Source organism: Notolepis coatsorum (assembly GCF_963971535.1).
Source record: "Notolepis coatsorum genome assembly, chromosome: 19".
NCBI lineage: Eukaryota > Metazoa > Chordata > Actinopteri > Aulopiformes > Paralepididae > Notolepis > Notolepis coatsorum.
In genome coordinates, this window is record NC_140183.1 from 44,088,466 (window position 1) to 44,108,684 (window position 20,219).

The following is a 20,219-nucleotide window of genomic DNA, read 5'->3' on the forward strand; positions in this document are numbered from 1 at the left end:
TGTCGGGGTAGCACCGTCTATGAGTGGGATCGGTAGCTTGCGTAGATGTACATATTTCTCCATCAGCTTGGCTACGGGGTATGTGTACCGCGAGAGTCCTATTTCTTGGCTGGTGAAAGCGTCTGTAATCCTGTACCGTCGCTCGGGCTGGCCGCTTGCTGCGATAGAGAATGAGACATTCTCGCCCTTTATCGTTTTCAAATCTCTTCTTATTGTCCGAATTGTCATTTGGTTTTCGCTCCCCCGCAGCCCTAGCTGGGCCGCGTGTAGCTTTATGCCAAGCAAGCAGTGCAAAAATGTACCGTAGTGGCGTGCAGTAATGCGCCTTTCATTTTCCGCCGCCCAGCGCCCAGGTCGCGCGGAAATAGGCTGTCTATTGCCATTCTCTTTGACAAACTCTAACCTTAACCAGCTCCTTAACAGCGCCTAAACTTAACCGTTCTAACCTTAACCAACTCCGAAACAATGCCTAACCTTAACCTTAACCTTAACCATGCCTAACCTTAACCATAGAAATTATATTGCCATTCTCTTTGACAAACTCTAACCTTAACCAGCTCCTTAACAGCGCCTAAACTTAACCGTTCTAACCTTAACCAACTCCGAAACAATGCCTAACCTTAACCTTAACCATGCCTAACCTTAACCGGCGAAAGAATACACGTTAAAAAAAAATCACGTTAAAAAATATTTTCGATGGGATTCGAACTCGCCAGCAAACGAGCCATAGGATCCACAGCCATGTGGCCTTGCCAATTGAGCTATTTCTAGAGACTGAATAAGGGGCGGTGACTTATATATATTGAGCTCCGCTCGTGTCGAACCAAGGCGGGATCTCATGCGCGAGCACGCCGGCGCACGCACGCACCTGAGCGAGCACGCCGCCGCCGGTGCACGCACGGTAGCATTTGTCTGAAAAGAAGGGCGCTTTACCGCACTGGCGTGCGGTGACGAATGCGGAAGCATTTTTGCACTGCTTGCTTGGCATTAAGGAAAACGCAGCTGGGCCGCAGCGGACGCGAGCAGAAGGGTCTTCTCTGACCCGTCATCAAGGACGGCGTAAGTGTCCATGACTTTATTCTGGTAGCTCAATGTCACACGGACTACCTTTAAGAGCACTCTGGCTCCGCTGCTGCTGGCGGGGTCGATGTACATGACGCTTGCTTTGCTGCTGGATGGTGCGGGTGGAGGCCGCCGTCTGTTACTGTCGTGGAGTATGTCCAGATGGGCTCCATCGCACCGACTGCACTTTTTCTTTAAGCGGCATTCGGCTGCCATGTGTGATCGCGCACAGCGAAAACAGCGTCTGTTGGACTTTATCCATTGACTCGCTTCCTCCGCATTCATCTTGGGGAATGAGTCACATTGTGACAGCCAGTGTTCTTTCTCACAGTAGGGGCACACTATCTTCCACTTCTCCTTTCTTGAGGGGGTACTGTGGCTCCTACTGCTTGGCACTGACTCCGATTGGTGCATGACAGTCACCGATCTTCTTCCATCATTTAGTCTCCTGGTTCCTTCTCTGGAGCCAGGGGTGCTCCGTCCGAATGTATCTAGCCGTAAGCTGCTGACTTCTCTCGCCAGGAAGTCGGCTAGATCGAGGAGGTTCGGTTCGGGGCCATTAGGGTCTCGGTGGTCTCTCTGCCGCCTAAAGCGCTCCTGTCGGGCGGGCGGTAGCTTCTCCAAGATCCTCTCTACATTTGAGTTGGCGTATAGTTCATGCCTACCCTTTTCCCTCTGCGCTCCCAGCATCCCTACCAGGGACTGCACTCTGATGGACAGGTCGTCCAGTGCTCGATTGTCTGTTGCTGGGGGTAGGCGGTCGATGTGCCTGATCTCCTGGATCACGTAATCCCATATACGTCCATATCTCTGGTCCAACGCTACCAGCGCTGCGGTGTATGGGGTCGTGGAAGTGGCGTAGGCGAGCGCTATGTTGTGCGCGCGGGGTACCTTTAAATGCTTCAGTAGTATCGCGTATTTATGGCGTTCATCAATGACATCCACCAACATTGTCTCCAGACACATGCGGAGCTCCGTATACTGGGCCCGGTTCTCCTGGGTGAAGTCTGGTACCATAGGTGGGCCAATGTATGACGCGGATTGTTGATACATCGGCGAGCGTTGGGGGAGAGGCCTCCTAGGCGAGTCTCCTCCTGCTCCTTGGCGTGGGCTGGTACCGGCTGTGTACCATGGCCCGCTGGTCCAGGTGCTGTTCCTCGGTGCGGGTCGTGCGTCGTGCTCACCCGTGAATAGCGTCGGGGGTCTGTAGCGCAGCTCCGCGGGGGTATAGCCTGGGCTGTACTGGACCTCCTGGTCCGGTAGAGTACTGTGCTGTCGTCGGGCGTGGTTCTCCTCCTCTTCCTCTTCGTCTTCCGTTAGGTCATCCAGGGCTTGTAGTCTCTGATTTAGCCTCTCCGCAGTGTATGCTGCTCCTTCCCGGTGGCTGGGTCTCGCTTGGACCGGTTGGGGAAGGGGGTCTGCGGGGGGTATAAACCTCGTCTGTTGGTCAAGTTCAGGGTCGCTTACTCGGCTAGGGGATGCCGCCCTGGAGTGATGTCTAGACGAGTTCCTGGAGCCTCTGGTGGAGGGAGGGGGTGTTGTCCTTTTGATCAGCTGTTCTATTAGTTGCGCTTGTGCTCTGTCGCGCTCGGCTTCGCGCTTGGTGAGATCCGATTCTCTCTGGGCACCGGTGGCGGCGCGCTGGGCGTCGGCCCGGTCTCTTGCCATATTCTCTTCCATCTGAATGCGTCTTATTTCCAGGCGTATGTGCTCTTCTTCGCTCCGTTGCTGTATCTGCAATCGATCGCGTTCACCCTGGAGTCTATCGCGTTCAGTAGAGGCTTTCAGGCTGACGAGGAATGCCTGCTGTAGTGTCCTCTCTGCCTCGCTGGGAGAAGACGGTTGTGTAGGGGAGCCGTCCCTTGGGGTACTCCGTGCGGAGTCTTGGAGCTCTATCTCCACGGTGCTCTCCTCATCTTCTTCCGTGCCGAGTTCTCTCTCGGTAGTGTTGTCTTCCTCCCGGGACTCGTCGGGGACTACTTCTTCGGTATTGGCGGGGTGTAAAGTCATGTCTGGTTCCCCCTGGTCCCCACCGTGAGCTGGGTCAGTTACGTTAGAACCCATAGGGGCCTCTATGGTCGGGGTAGCCTGGTCGTTAGGGTTAGACATAATTTTACTTTCTAGTTTTACCGCGTTTACTGTTGGTAGAAGACTAGGTTGTTGACTGACAGCGTAAGCCTCTAGGTACTGAGGGAGCTGTCGTTTGCGCCGCGGGCGTTGTTGGTTAGGAGGATCGTTTCGTGGAGTGTTCATCATAGGCCATTTTAATATTAATAACTATATTAATATTACACTGATTACCATCCGGCTCGAAGGACCAATTGTAACTGAGGGGTACAATTCCCTGACTGTATTGTTAGATATGATACTTACTACCACTACCTCTTGTACTTTAGACTCTGGCCACCCAGTACTAGGTATAAATAATTATGATAAACACTCCCACCTGATGAAACGGATCCAACACAAATGTACCAAGTCGAAAGTCTGCGTTTATTAATAATACATAGCAAAAGGTATGTACAACGATCACTTAATTACATTTATGATTTGAAATAGTATGCACTTTTATGGCAAATGAGTATTCGTAGGTAGATCAATATCGAATGTCCAATCTCTGATTGCGCAGGAAGCAAATATACAACCTGGAATATTTAGGGAACAATAGCAATGATACTTGAATGATTATATAGCTGGATACACTAGGGGAAGGTTCCGACTGCTTGTAGGACAGCTGGAGGGGGGGGGGTAGAGTCTGGCTGTATCCCGTCTGGCCGAGGGTATCCTGGGAGAGCCCACAGTCGTGCGACCCGGTGCCCAGCGATCCTCGATCCACAGATGAAAGCAGTTGGACTCTCTGTGGCCGGCGTCCTCCGGTCCACGATGGAGAGACGTGAGGCGACCTCGTCGTGTAGAGCGTCTTCTCACCTGTTGTCCTTTCCGGGGGGGGTATTTCCAACACACCGCAGTGTTGGCCTTTATCCATAGAATAATCAAAGTACTCAAAGCATAATCCAAGCCGGGGAAGGCTAGCCGTCGTCGGTAGAATAATCCAATATACAGGTCCACTCGCTCTTTGGCCTGGAGCTCCTCGGGTGCAGCTTCACGTGGGGTCAACCACCCTGGATAAGCGTCCAGCTGATGCCCGAAACGATGGGGCGGGGGTGCTGATTACTATAGAACTCTTACCGCACGAGGCACTACATATGAATAGACTATTATTAGCTTAATAGAATACGTCCAACTCGACGATATAGTGCCAAATATGACTATTCAAATATTAATATACACGATGTCTCAATGCCGATACTGGGCCGAATTGGCCTTACTGCCCACACGTGGTTCGCGGGGAGGCTTTTGCGTCTGTCACTCTGTTGGAGGGTAAGGAACTGGACTAAAAGAAAGCTCTACTTTAATAGCGCAGTATATATACGCACTATGAACAAATAGTACCATTAGTGGTGCGGTAGACATATTCCTACGCGGAACTAGGACTTGTCCATACATGTTGAGCGGTACGATTGAACCTGGTCTGAGGGGTATGGCGACCTGGCACCAAGGTCTCGTCCAATGGTAGAATGGAGACTATTATGGGATGTTCAGTAGACTAGAAGGGATATTCAATGCATATTGTACAAGGAATATACAAGGGATATCAGGGGATATACAAATACAATTAAATATATATATATAAATAAATATATATATTCGGTTTAATCTGATCCTTCAGAACAGTTGGTGTAATCGGTCACCTTGTCAAGGGCTGCATGCTCTTCTGACTCTGCTCTCTGAGCCAGTACCTCAACAAGAGAAGGAGGGAGGATGGGTCCAATTGCCCAGAATGGTTCCAACACCTCCTCTTCTCCTGTCTTCTCCCAGCCCATGCCTGGATCATGTGGTTTTGGGCTCTCGATTATTGCCTTGTCTGCTCTCTTATAGAAGGCGACTCTGTAGTTGGCTCGCTGGACATGTGGAATGAGACAGACCTTGGGGGGAGGCAGGCGTTCCAGGTCTACTTTTGACTTAGAGTCCAGGGCCCTCATTCATCAACGTGTTCTACGCACAGATCTGTGCTTACCCTGTGCGTACGATCATTTCTAAGCAAAGAGTGGGATTCATCAATTTCGATTTGAACTTGACTCCGTGCTTACATCTACGCACAGGTCAGACCAGGCGTACCTGGCGCCCAGTGGTAGAATATATTATTACAACAAGGAAATGAGCTTCTGTGCATAATAACACTGGCATGTTCTGTACGAACCGTAGTTCATTATAGTTCATTGTAAAATAGCAACAGTAGTGTAATTATGGTCAAAACCCTATAAATAGCATTTGGAATAATAGATCTTTCTCTCAGAATGAATGCAGCATGGTTTATATAGCGTTATCGGAATATACGGGGTGTAGGCTACTGACTGACTGCGCTCCGCGTAGCTTGATTGATTGATTGATTGAAAAGTTTATTAACAGATTGCAGAATGGGTACAGTACAGTACAGCTCAGTACATACAATTGTTAATTGGGGATGCAGACCAACTTTCGTCTTGTTTACATCAGGGTCCCCCATTTTCAATTCATCATAAATCATAAAGCTCAACTCGTTATTATTTTGCGCAGACCGCAGAAACACGGGAACGTTTTGATTATATTTAAAAGGCTTTACGTTAAACGAAACAAGTGGAATTTCGAAGCTGTAAGCAGAATACAAGTCATATGAATATAGTGTTCTTCCCCCTTTTTACTGTATAAGAAAGAATAGAAAACGCATTGCAATGACACCAGAGAGTGGACAGACTATGTATATGATGGGATTCAAGTTCGCGTTTTTGTTGATCATAGGCATGCTGTCAGAGTATGATATCTTCAAACATTCTAGAACATTTGTCGTCACAGATCATGTCCTAATAGAACATAGGCTATGGCATGGATCGTGATATTGTGTGGACTGTAATTATTACTGTACCGGTACCACCCATTGTGACAACAGCCTTGTGAGTCCCGCACACAAACATGATGGAATTCAAGTTCATGTATTGAAAGGCAGGCTACATCATACATGCAGTGAGATTCATTGTTCTTGTATATGCTCTCTATTATTGTTTATATAGGCTACCCAATACTGACATCAAAATAGATTGTAGTATGCCTCTAGAAATCATATGCAGCAGGTAGAAAATTTACGGGAGATCCATCGCGATTTGGAATGAAATTGAGGAGAACTTTAATCCCTGGGTATTAATCAAACAACACGGGAAAAGGCAGTCATATTCCAGCGCGGTCTTTATTAGCCGACAACAAAATAGATGCCTCTAAAAATCATATAGCCAATCGAACACAACTAATAAAGGCATTCATATTACAGCACGGTTATAATGACACACAACCAACGCCAAACAGTGGTCAACGAACGGTCTTTATTAGTATTTTGAGCTGTCCAGGCAGAATTGCAGCAATGGTCTTAGGGAGCCATTGATATCTGACATCACCGTTTACAAGTCCGCCTTTTATTTATCCCATAATACGCGATAGTGTCTTCTTGGTTCGACAGCAGTGAACAATCTTCGTGGAGTTTCTCAGAGTTCCGCTCGGATCCGTCCATTATTTCACATCCCATGGGGGGTGTTTCCTCATTTTCATGACCATATATGGATAATCATGCACGAGCATTGACGGTAGAACAAAGTGGTATTCATCAACACGGAGGAGCATAGAGCCTGCGTACGCACCGTGTGATGAATCCCGACTTCCCTGTGCATACACTAGTTCTACATTCCGTGCTTACGTGTGGAAATAGAACATTTCTACGCACAAATTGATGAATGAGGGCCCATGAATGAGGGTCATTCCTTACTGAATAATGTTTTTGTGTAATGAAATATGCAAATGGTATAAGTAAAATCAATATCCACCTTCCCCTGCGCAGATGTAAGTTTGACCCTCTTGCTGCAGTAATCCATTGTCTTGAGCCTAAGTTTCTTGAGGCGATCAAAGAAGTCTTTCCTCTTGGAAATGAAGCGCTCTTGGATGAACTGCTCCTTGGCAGCCCTGCCTGCAGCCTCGGCCCGCAGCACGTCAGCCTCAACCTCTGGATCGATGGGAGCTCCAGATGCAAGGGAGTACAGTCGACTTTTGTCTGGGATTCTCCAGGGGTTTGTGAAGCCATTGATGGCAGAGATGACGCTCTGCACCGCTAATTCAGACTTTTTGATTTGGGCAGGCTCCAGCTCACGGTGCTTGCCTGCTTTCGACATATCAGGGTTGTCAATCATGCCACACATCTCAAGAGTAAGCTCATAGAGCTGAGCGCGGGCAGAGGTTGTGCGGCACCATTTCTGGTATGCGCCACAGTTGTTGAAGAGACCTAGTAGACCACCTGCAATGTAGAGAGGGAGAAGTCTGAATTTTAGCGTCACAACCAACATGAACATGGAAATTAAATATAGGTGACTATGTTTGTGTCCACAAACTGACATACCTGAAGTCTTAGCAAACCTCATGAATGTCTCCTCCATGGTCTTGTCCACTGCTGCGAGAGCCCCTGGGATCAATGATCGTGCAACAGCTATAGCTCCAAGCTTGATGTAATCAAGAGCACCAGGATGGGAGAGGTCGATGTTTGTGAGAAAGGCCTCACACCAAGTAAGGTACCTGTAGGAAATGAATGATAATTAAAGTTTATTACAACAACTACAATAAGCTCCCACTTATTTTTATATTGAGTATTCAGGGAATGAGTGCATAGATTACCTGGCGTAGTTGTGGCCATCATACGCAAAGAAGAGATCTGCCATGGCGCCGTTGCAGTGATGGAACAGCTCGAAATTGTTGGTTTTCACAGCAAAATCTATCATAAAGACCAGCCTTGCATGATCCATCATGGAGAGCCAGAACATGCCCGTTTTGCCCAGGTGGCCCCTGCGTACCTTGTCTTGGTATTGGAGGTAGTCACCAATCAGCTTGAGCAGTGTGGGATCCTTCAGAGTGGAGTTGAGGCTCTCAGAAGTGCAAGAGTGGATGAGGTTGAAGAGGATCTCATATGGGATGTCTGGTTTCTTCTCTTCTAGAAAAACATTGAACAGCAACCGTTCAAGTGCCTCTGTGACCGCCTTCAGACTGAAGAGAGCCTTGGCATCTGACTTCCCGCTCAGGATATTTTTCAGGCAACCACTGTTTGCGAGGCCAGCTTCTATGAGGATCTCGGCGTAGCCAGCTCCAAGACACTTGCGCCCAGTGAGTCTGCCCATGTAATTCATGGCTGTGTGGAACTTGCCAATGAGGTTCACATGCTTACTGAATTCCTCCTCATACTTCCATACTATAGGACAGGCTTTCATGATGACTCCCAGGTCAAACGTGTTGATGGTGTATGGCTGTCCAACCTCCTCAGTTGCTGCCTCGGATCTCTTGAGTAGCTCATACACTACTGCGTTGTCTGTAATGGGCTGGTTGATGGGGGTATAAAAGTCGATGGTAGATTTACTAGGAGGCACTTTCCCTGTGCTTGAAATAAAACCACCAAATCCAGGCACTTGCTGCTTGCCCTGGCTGCTCAACCATCTGCTGAGGAGGTGGGTGTTGTACTGCAACATTGAGGCATCATATGACACTTGGTTCTCAGCAGGAGGGGTAAAGTTGGCATTCTTGGGGAATTTGGGGCCAACTCTTTTGAATGCCAGCTCTGGCAGCGTCTCGGGAGGCGTGATCTTAAGGCTTCTCATCTTGGATGACCTGTCATAGAGAGGAAGGGTCCTTTTCTTGGTGCTCACATGGCTCTCCTTCACTTCTTGAATCATGATTCCCCCGGCGCTGTTTACCACATTTGAACCATGAATGTTGGTGGTGATTCTGTTCAGGTTGTCCCACTCGCTGTGAAAAACAGTGTTTCCCTCGCCAGTGATGATTTCAGGGGGCAGGTTGGTGGACATCTCATCAAAAGCTATTGTTAGTAGTGAGTAATCAGCCTGAAAATGCTGAAAAACATTAGCTAGCTATCAACTCAGCTAGCTACCAACTTAGCTAGCTACCAACACTATAGTCAAGAATACAATGTTTTTTCGTTTCCCCTATTGTTAGTAGTGAGTAATCAGCCTGAAAATGCTGAAAAACATTAGCTAGCTATCAACTCAGCTAGCTACCAACTTAGCTAGCTACCAATTTAGCTAGCTACCAACACTACTTAGTCAATATTACAGATGTGATTTCTGTAGACCTTTTGTTGAAGAATTACTTGTATATGACTATTAGGTATATCTTAATAATAGTTAATAATAATAATGAATAATATACTTACTAAGAAAATCCTTGAGATTGTTCCCAAAGAAAGCAGTGGGAGACTGCCATCTGCAGGTAGCCAGGTACCAGGTAACCAACAGCAACCAACTGTCCAACCAATTGCAGAGCCTCGGTCACCAACATCATCAGCTTGGTACCCAATATAATCTTAAGATAAACACTTGGAGGATTGAAAAAAAACTGATTGTCAACAAATATTCACTCTATGCGTTTGAAAAATAAAAAAGTAGTTGGTCAGACACACAACTTTTGCATTCTTTTGCTGTTTTTGTCCAGAAATACATTCAAAATGTTGTCAAATGTCAAAAATAACCATTCCATTGAATTCCCAGGGTCAGAATTGTATGGAAAAATGTATTAATTTGTCTCTGTAAGTTGTCAACTTCAAAAGTTATGCCTCTTCTACATTCTATTTAAATTTTTCAATTTTTGGGTTAGGTGCTATAAAGGGTTAAAACTAGCCTTTGGGACATTATTTCAGCTTGGTACCCAATATAATCTTAAAATAAACACTTGGAGGATTGAAAAAAAACTGATTGTCAACAAATATTCACTCTATGCGTTTGAAAAATAAAAAAGTAGTTGGTCAGACACACATCTTTTGCATTTTTTTGCTGTTTTTGTCCAGAAATACAGTCAAAGTGTTGTCAAATGTCAAAAATAACCATTCCATTGAATTCCTAGGGTCAGAATTGTATGGAAAAATGTATTCATTTGTCTCTGTAAGTTGTCTACTTCAAAAGTTATGCCTCTTGCTACATCACATTTTAATGTTTCGGTTTTGGGTTAGGTGCAATAAAGGGTTAAAATGGAGCCTTTTGGACATTATTTCAGCTTGGCACCTGGCAGATTCTGAAAGTAGACACGTTAAGGATAAAGAAAAATCAGGTGGCATAAAAAGTTCCGGGGGGTGCGCGTGGACCCCTATTTCCATCTAGACTAGTGTGTGTGTGGGGGGAAACACACGCATGCTTTCGGAGCTATCTCTATCTGTCTCTCCCTCTCTCTATCTCTCCCTCTCTCGTTCGCTCGTTCTCACTCTCTCGTATCAGTACTCGCGTCACGTCAACATGTTGCAAAATATCATAGCGCACGCTCCCACGCGTATTCCGATCCATGCAATAATATTCACGGGGTATATATTGTCATTTGAAACAAGTTACCAATGCATTGTCCCGTGGGATTATGCCCCCCCGCGGCAACATTTATTAGTCCCTCTATCTCTCTATCTCTCCCTCTCCCCCCAAAGTTATTTGCCAGTGCAGACTGTGGGTGACTGTCACACAAAGCGCATTACGAGTATGGGCGGAGCCCAGCCAAAAACAGCTTGGAATCTGGAAGTGCAGAAAATGCCCAAATAGTGAAAGAAATAGTAAGATAGCCCTATAAATACTACGAATGGCCCGCTTTTGCAGTAAGACTATTGGATTTACAGTCTTCTTAAATGTCGACCGCCATATTTGAATTGCATATTCTACTGAATTTTCAGGAAGAGTACCTGAAAGTATTTGCTATAGATTAGAGCAGTGCATACATTAAAAAAAATAAAAGATTTAAAGAAATTATATAAATTATACTTTATTTTTTTTATAGCTACTGTTTTATATATACTGTTTTTTAGTAATAACTAGAAAGTAATGGTATTTATTCAACAACAGGTGATTGTATAGATTTGTATTAGTATCATTAATCAATGAAAATCAAGCAGTAGTCTGACCAGTTTGTTTTGTGATGTTTGTAATCTTGTTTTTAGTGCCTTTGAGGTGCTTTGGTACCATGAGGTTGATAGAAGCACTTGTTTTTCATATGTGTATATAATGTAAATATCTGTAGATGACAGCAGACATCTACTCTTGACACTCAGGCTTTATAATTAACACCGACAGGGCCTTTAAGCTGAGGAGCAGACAGAGCATAGTGGTAGACTCTCCAGAAACAGACCAGAGCAGGGTGTGTGAGTGATAGCAGCCAAGGTCACCATCGAGAGCAGGCCGCTGGTAGGGGAAGATTTGGGTCAGAGGTGTCACCACCGTTGCTATAGTAACAGTCATGAGAGAGAGAGAGAGTGAGAGAGAGAGAGAGAGAGAGAGAGAGAGAGAGAGAGAGAGAGAGAGAGAGTTCGACATCGCGAGACTTGGAGACGGTAAGTTGTGAGTTCTTCAGAAGACTAGCCAGACTAGGACGCAAAGCTGACATGTAGGGACGTTGAGAGAGAGACAGCAGAAATCCCTTTCACCCTCCGATAACCGGAGGGTGGGGGAGGGGGAATGCTAGCTTCGGCTAACAGGGAAGGCTTTTGGCTAACCACTAGGCCTCAACGATCATTGAGCTGATAGCAGGAGAGACCTGTAGAATTAATGAATTCACTAGACTTTTCAAAGACTTCCAGAACTGTTTCCATCTTGAGGATATGTTTATGGAATAAACATAACGTTTGAAGGAAAGGTATCACGTTTGTCGGATGCAGTAACGGGGGAGATAGAGTGTGCCAGCCAGTACGAGGAGTAAGGTATAAACAACACAACGCAGACTTCACAGGAAAACAGAGAGATTACTGGCTGATAACGAATTATCCAACAAGGTGCAAGCATAGTCGTAGTACCCTTGAATGAGTGCTCCTGTTAGAGTCTTCAGGGTATTCTTGTTTACCTGAGAGGAGATCCGGTACAAGAATCTTGTTCATTGGTTGACTTTTTTTATTACATTGGTTGCCATTTTGTCACAGGAAAGATTTGCCTCTAGGATGGAACCCAGGTATGTAATTGAATCTTTCCTTGTGACAATATTGTCACCCACTGTAACAGAGAAGCCGTTGGCCTTGCTGAGTTTGTTATTTGATCCAAAGAGAATGGACTTGTTTTACCCAAGTGTAACGATAGTTTGTTATCAGCGAGCCAGGTGCAGATTCTGCCGAGTTCAGAGCTGAGGGCTTTTTCAACCTGTCAGAGACCAGCAGGGCTGAGTCGTCCGCGAACAGGAACAAGTTGCAGTCACAAGCTGATGACATGTCATTTGCATAAATTAGGAACAGTAACAGTCCTAGTATGCTTCCTTGTGGAACACCACACAAGTCACTGGGATGGGGGGGTGATAGAGTACCATTTACCTCTACCATCTGTTTTCTCCCCTCCAGGTAAGATTGCATCCAGCTCACTGATGTATGTAGTATGTCTGGAGTATGTACAGTAGTATCTAGTATGTTTGGTGTATGTTAGGGATGCCCCGATCACGTTTTTTGCCACCGATACGATCACCGATCGTCTTGAGCCATATCGGCCGATACCGATCCGATATCGATCGTTTTTGGTTTTATATCAATTTTTTTATTTATTTTTTAATATACATTTTATATATATATATATATATATATATATATATATATATTATATAATTATACTTGTAGTTGTATTATCTGCGAGACATCGCCACCACGCAACAAGTCAAAATGCTCGCTATCTCCACTGTCTGTGTGTATACTCTGCTTTGGTTAAGGTAAATTACATTCAGCATGCCCTCAGCACAGCAGGGTATATCTGCGGCTGCGGCTCTGCAGATTATACCCTACTCCCTCAGCTAGCCCCGTTTGTGACTGCGATGCAAGCCGGGGCTCGAATACGCATCGAATCAATGTTATAAGACATTGATATCAGGAGCTATCTGTAGCTACTGCTAGCCGGCTAGATAACGTTAAGACAACGCCTCAGTGAACTATTTAGTTCAATGGGACATTTCGTTTTGAACAGTGAACTAACGTGAGCTAACGTGAGCTAACGGAGGTATCAACATGCACTACTAGACTTGCTGGAGCATTTGTTGATATCAGGAGCTATCAGTAGCTAGCCGGCTAGATACCGTTAGACAATGCCTACTAAAAGTGAATAGTTGACTGGGTAATTTTGTTTAAACAGTAACGATAGCTAGGTAGCTAACGTTAGCTCACGGTCGAATGCACTATAGACTAGAGCAGAGGAGCCCCCTCTGTGTTTACACGGGTGCGGGAGGGGCAAGGGAGGAGGAGGAGGAGGAGCGGCAGTTTGCAGCTCCGTGTGTCTGAAACAGACAGCGAGTGAGATCTCCGCTAAGAATTGGATCATGTTTTTCTATCGGTTTCCGCGATCGGCGAATATATCGGAATTCACCAATCGCATATTTATACTGATTATCGGCCGATAACGATCGGTAGCCGATCGATCGGGGCATCCCTAGTGTATGTAGTATGTCTGGAGTATGTAGTATCTTGTATGTCTGGTGTATGTAGTATGTAGTTTGTCTAGTGCAGCGGTTCTCAAACTACGGGTCGCACCCCAAAGTGCTTGTACTTTTTTAAGTTAAATCTTTTTTTTTAAATCCTAAATAAAATGGGGTTGTGGTATGAAAAAGTTTGAGAACCCCTGGTCTAGTGTATACTATGTAGTAATGTACGCCAACTGTCCAATTCGTCATTATCTTGTCTAATGTCCCTGTATTCAAAAGGGGACAATTTTACAAAATGGGCAATAGCTGGTGTTCCTCGCTCAAAATGTCACTTTAAAGATGATTGGTTGTTTCCAAGAATGATGTACAGTAGATTGTGGGACAGGTTCTGAATGGTTTCTTGAATAAGTGTTTTTTTTGCAATGAATAGGCTACTAATGTCATGTTTTCCCATCTAATAGGATAGCTAAATCCACACCAAGATTAGGCTAAATCTATTTCCAATAATAAGACCTTAAGTGAATTTTAAAGAGACATGTTAACTATTTTACAAAAACTTTACTGCCTCCACATTTTCTTCTTTCTGTTAAGATTCATAAAAATTAAATAGATTTGAACAGGGGAATATGAATGGTGTGTTCAGCAGCGCCTTCAGAGGGAAAACAAACCGCTAAAACAAACACTCATATAGCAACATTACCTACAGTAGCTACCTTTCTCATTCTCACCGCTGTGCTAGCTTGTTTTTCAGTGTGTGTTTCTCCCTCCCCTCAGCGGTGGAAAGCCAGAGTTCCAGTTCCAGTTCAGAGGACCTGTTTGCCAGTCCCCTGTCCCCCCTGCCCCCCCCTCGCACCTACAAGCCCTGCTTCGTCTGCCAAGACAAGTCCTCAGGATACCACTATGGTGTCAGCGCCTGTGAGGGGTGCAAGGTAAGATGTCAAGGCAATCACCGGTTTCGCAAGATATCCCTTCGATGTGTTAGGTCAGAGGGAAAAAGGATTGGTTCTTTTTTTTTAAGAGATATGTTTTCATTCTCTAGTTGGTGGACTAAGCTCTTGATGCAAGTACTAACATTAGACAACATGTACGTTTTTAATTGTGTTTACTGTATTTTGTTGATGTAGAAGGTTTGTTTACTCATTACAATGAGAGACCTTTATATTATCTTCTGATTTACAATGATTTAAGTAAAAGAAAATATTTTCTTAAAAATGCATGTTAATAATCACATTTATATGGTAAAATGCATGTTAATATCACATTTATATAGTGAAATGTACGTTAATATCAAATTTATATAGTAAAAAATAAATAAAAGCAACCAAACTCAACTATATATTATTTCCAATGAGGCACTTTCAGTTTAGTTGACTTTTACAGATGAATTGTAGGAAGAAGAAAAAACATAAGAAAGAAAAAAGAAGAAAATAACAAATTTTCATTGTGTTGCATCTGTCAATTAATATAACCTAATAATAATGCCTATTTAGAGGCCCTATGGAGATTTAGATTGTTGTATTCACTCAGACCAAATGAGCTGTGTCTCTAGAGAGGAGCTGACAGACTGCTTCCTTGTGGGGATCAGAGTGTTGCGCTCAATACTATTGACAACGACCTCGGCATCAGACACAACAGATCCATGGTGTCTATGACCCTAATGCTTCCTCTTATGGGGCAGTCGCAGAAACAACACGCTTCCACAGAGATTAATTTATCTTCTTAAAGGATAACTCCACTTTTTTTTTAATTAGCTTATTTAACATCTTCCCTGGAGTTAGACAAGAAGATGCATACCTTTTTTGTCTCTGTGCGTGCATTTTAGCTTTGGGAATAGACGCTCCGTTAGCATAGCTTAGCTTCATCACTGGAAGTGGGGGAGGACAGTAGCCTTACAGTGCCTTACAGTGTATTGCAAGGTCTGACATTGACCAAACTTGATATGCATGACCTTGGTGGGCTCTAGGTCAACTCCTGAAAAGGGGGTCAATGTCAGACCTTGCAATCAAAAGTTAGGGGCGCACTGAAATTATGGCAAGGGTTATTAGCCCCCTAACTTTACAAGGTCATGCATATCAAGTTTGGTCAATGTCAGACCTTGCAATACACTGTAAGGCACTGTAAGGCTACTGTCCTCCCCCACTTCCAGTGATGAAGCTAAGCTATGCTAACGGAGCGTCTATTCCCAAAGCTAAAATGCACGCACAGAGACAAAAAAGGTATGCATCTTCTTGTCTAACTCCAGGGAAGATGTTAAATAAGCTAATTTAAAAAAAAAGTGGAGTTATCCTTTAATACATTTTATTTTAAATATACTTTAGATTATTATTAAATTAAATATATTTACATTGTCCTTTCCTATCTATTTTACCCATGGATTTTGGTGATGCTTTTATAAAAAATCATATTGAGGTTTTCTTGTAATTTTAGCCGTACGTGAGAATCAATAAATAATTTTAATGTTGTTGTTTTTAATTTTAGTAAAATATATTTTTTGCAAATCAAACTAAAAGGGTAACAGGGTAACAATAAGAATCCCTTCTCTGTTGCCGATGTGACGTTCCAGGGTTTCTTCCGTCGGAGTGTCCAGAAAAACATGGTGTACACCTGCCACCGGGACAAGAACTGCATCATCAACAAGATCACCAGGAACCGCTGCCAGTACTGCCGGCTCCAGAGGTGCTTTGCCGTCGGCATGTCCAAGGAGTGTGAGTGCCTGATTCACTTACCAGGGGAACTAGGGCGGCAGGAGCCCTTCTACTGTACAACCACTAAAAAATACTCAAACACTATTACCCACAAGTCCATTGACCTACATAATAGAATCTCTATCATGGGGGGGGGGGTGTAGTCGAGAAGGGATCCACCCAGCCACATGTTTCAGTGTCAGACCCCCCGCACTCAGAACAGACACGTTACATAGATCCATCACATGTATTATCCCGCTGGACTACTGCAGCTATTCCACTGTGGGCCGTTCTCACAGATTGGGTGTGTAACATGATCTCAGTGCGAGTGTTTACACAATGGCCCGCCTGAATGTAGGACATCCAGATCGTGTGTACAGCAGAGAGGCGGCGGCGCGGCTGAGGCATACATGTGTCGGGCCGAGGCAGGCATCCCTGTGTTTGTTGCGTAAGATGGAGCTCGCTCGCCCGCCCCTCCACCCACCGCCCGACATGTGGATGGCCCATTCAGCGGGCCGCGTTGACACCGTTACCCAGGGTGGTTATGAAAGGATAACCTGTTTGAGTTACATTAGCCCGTTTTTGTGTCACATGCCCCCCGGAATACACAGTGCAGAGAACGGTTAATGATGAGCAAAGGATTAGCAGATTAGGTCTTTTCGGAAAAAATACCCTTTTATCCAAAAGCATTCATCGAATCGCATTTTCTTTAAGCGCCCAAATCCGTTTTGCATCAACCCTATTCATCTGTTCATCTGTTTATATTCAGTACTGTTTTTCTTTCTCATTATTTCATATTCACAACAGCCCCCCCTCCACCCCCTGCTCCAGCAACACCACACACAACCATTCATTAGGCCTTCTTGCCTCATACATCGACCCAAAGCACACTGTGACGTGTCCCCTCTAATAACATAAACATCTGAATCCCTCTCCCTGCTTATCTGCTCCATTTCCTCTAGAGCCATATGAAATCCGTTTTATTATTTTCCAAATTCCATTAAATTTTTTCCCAAATTCGTTTTTTTCCGTTTTAATATTTCAGAATTCTGTATTTTGCTTTTTATGCTCATTTTACCATCAGAAATAGTGTCTAATAAGTGGGAATGAATAAATGTCCACAATCGAATAAGATATAACAGTCCATTTAATGTTTTTAAGTGCTGCAACTCAGAAATACAGTTCAATTTTACACAATATTTTTCAAATAATATTGTGACAAAATAAAAATACACATTTCAAGTGTAAACAATAGATAATCATACAGCTAGCTACTACTGACATTATCACAATGACAATGTCAGTAGCCTAGCTGTATCTATTATATTGTGATGAAATATAGTAATGCATAATTTAGGCACCTTTAGTTTAGTTTATTTCGTTTATAAAGGACAGTGTATAATGACAATCGTTTGCATTAAACAAATGGATGGGTGCACTAGATTTAGCTAGAAGCTATCATTTCCATCTATAGTCCTATGACTGTACTGTAACGTTACATAGCTATTTTAGTTTATTTCGTTTATAAAGGACAGTGTGTAATGACAATCGTTTGCATTAAACAAATGGATGGGTGCACCAGATTTAGCTAGAAGCTATAATTTCCATCTATAGTCCTATGACTGTACTGTAACGTTACATAGCTATTTAAGTTTATTTAGTTTATAAAGGAGTCCAAAGGACAGTGTGTAATGACAATCGTTTGCATTAAACAAATGGATGGGTGCACTGTGACTAGATTTATCTAGAAGCTATCATTTCCATCTATAGTCCTATGAACTTAACGTAGCTATTTAAGTTTATTTCGTTTATAAAGGACAGTGTATAATGACAATCGTTTGCATTAAACAAATAGATGGGTGCACTAGATTTAGCAAGAAGCTATCATTTCCATCTATAGTCCCACTGTAACGTTACATAGCTATTTAATCACAATAGTGTTGCACGTTTTTGCGGGTCCAGTCCACGGAACGTTGACAGAATTTGCAAAACACCTTATCGCCGGAGGCATAAAAGTCATTAGGATACTTTTCTGCTCTGAATTGAGGGCTTATTGCGGAATTTCTTAGCTTCTTGACGATGTTAACATCAAAGCAGCCAGACGCCTGAGCACTGCTGCGTGTTGTGTGTAACCCGCTCTAGCGTTCCCGCCTCCCCGGTCGCGTCCAAACGTTCCACCCAAAAATGGAATTTCAGTCCAGATTAGGCCAAATTCTGCAATATTCCACGTTTTGCACTTGATTCCATTTTTATTGGTAAATTCCGCAATTCCGTCCGCGATTCCGTGAACGCGGATTTCATATGGCTCTAATTTCCTCTCACCCCTCCTGTGTCATCTGCTCTGCTTTCATCCAGCGGTGCGGAACGACAGAAGCAAACAGAAGGAGAAGCAGGAGGAGGTGAAGATGACCATCATAGAGACCTATGAGCTGACGGCCGAGCTGGGCCTCATCGTGGAGAAGATCTGCAGGGCCCACCGAGAGACCTTCCCCTCCCTCTGCCAGCTGGGGAAATATACCACAGTGAGTCGCCGCTAAAGATATCCTCCACGCCTGTCTTTAACACAACATGTTTTCAATTCAATAGCAATTTGTGCTAAAGTGCATACCGTAATTCCTCTAATAGTGACCCGGGCTTGTATTTGTTTCAACTGTAGCGGGTACCAGGCTTTTATTAGGAGGAGGCATGTATAAGAGAGAGGCCTATATTTCTGATTTTCAAACAGATCATAATGAATAAATCAACATTTTGTGTCAGTTTGAACCCAGTAAAATGTACTGGGTTCATTTATTGAAACCAAGTACTGTATGAAATAGTAAACAGTGCAATTACAGGTGGTCACTGGTCATTTCAACGTTTTCAATGTGAAATCAAGTAACTTTACCTTAGCAGCTCCGGGTACTGTAGGTAGCAACGTTAGCTCTCATAACGTTAGCCAGTTAGCAGCTCCGGGTACTGTAGGTAGCAACGTTAGCGCTCATAACGTTAGCCAGTTAGCAGCTCCGGGTACTGTAGGTAGCAACGTTAGCTCTCATAACGTTAGCCAGTTAGCAGCTCTGGGTACTGTAGGTAGCAACGTTAGCTCTCATAACGTTAGCCAGTTAGCAGCTCCGGGTACTGTAGGTAGCAACGTTAGCTTTCATAACGTTAGCCAGTTAGCAGCTCCGGGTACTGTAGGTAGCAACGTTAGCTCTCATAACGTTAGCCAGTTAGCAGCTCCGGGTACTAGCAACGTTAGCTCTCATAACGTTAGCCAGTTAGCAGCTCCGGCTACTGTAGGTAGCAACGTTAGCTCTCATAACGTTAGCCAGTTAGCAGCTCCGGGTACTGTAGGTAGCAACGTTAGCTCTCATAACGTTAGCCAGTTAGCAGCTCCGGGTACTGTAGGTAGCAACATTAGCTCTCATAACGTTAGCCAGTTAGCAGCTCCGGGTACTGTAGGTAGCAACGTTAGCTCTCATAACGTTAGCCAGTTAGCAGCTCCGGGTACTGTAGGTAGCAACGTTAGCTCTCATAACGTTAGCCAGTTAGCAGCTCCGGGTACTGTAGGTAGCAACGTTAGCTCTCATAACGTTTCCACTCGGAAAGTAGTGTCGCCATGCTTGCTCTGTTGTTGTTACGTGCTGCGCGCGACCCGTGTTCCATACGGAAGTAAGGAGAAGTTCGCTCACGCGTATATTAGTAACCCGGTTTGTATTAGGAGGTCGGCTTATAATTGCTTAGCTCAACAGCGCACCCGGACATTAATAGAGAGTCGGTTTTTAATTGAATACAGGTCACTATTAGAGGAAATACGGTAATCAAGTCCTAGTCCTGTAGATTCTGCCAGATTCAGCAACATCGCCAGATGGAACGCACACAAAATGACAATGACACCAGAGAGCGAGTTAGCTGTGGATGCAGGCAAACTATGTTAAGCGTCATAGATGCGAAGCACATGGATTGGACTGTCTTACACAAAGTGACATGCCAGTGAGACAGCACTAG

General features: G+C 44.4%; 1 protein-coding gene across 1 annotated transcript in view; it reads left to right on the plus strand.

Annotated features, from left to right (window-relative positions):
• LOC311246475 (retinoic acid receptor beta-like) overlaps positions 1 to 20,219 on the plus strand; it is a gene marked incomplete at both ends in the record, with an annotated part of 68,789 nt that overhangs the window by 18,001 nt on the left and 30,569 nt on the right. The window contains 3 exons of the mRNA XM_084336629.1: positions 14,323 to 14,477; positions 16,112 to 16,253; positions 18,588 to 18,754. Coding sequence (XP_084192755.1) covers positions 14,323 to 14,477; positions 16,112 to 16,253; positions 18,588 to 18,754 — 464 coding nt within the window. The remainder of the gene's footprint in view (positions 1 to 14,322; positions 14,478 to 16,111; positions 16,254 to 18,587; positions 18,755 to 20,219) is intronic.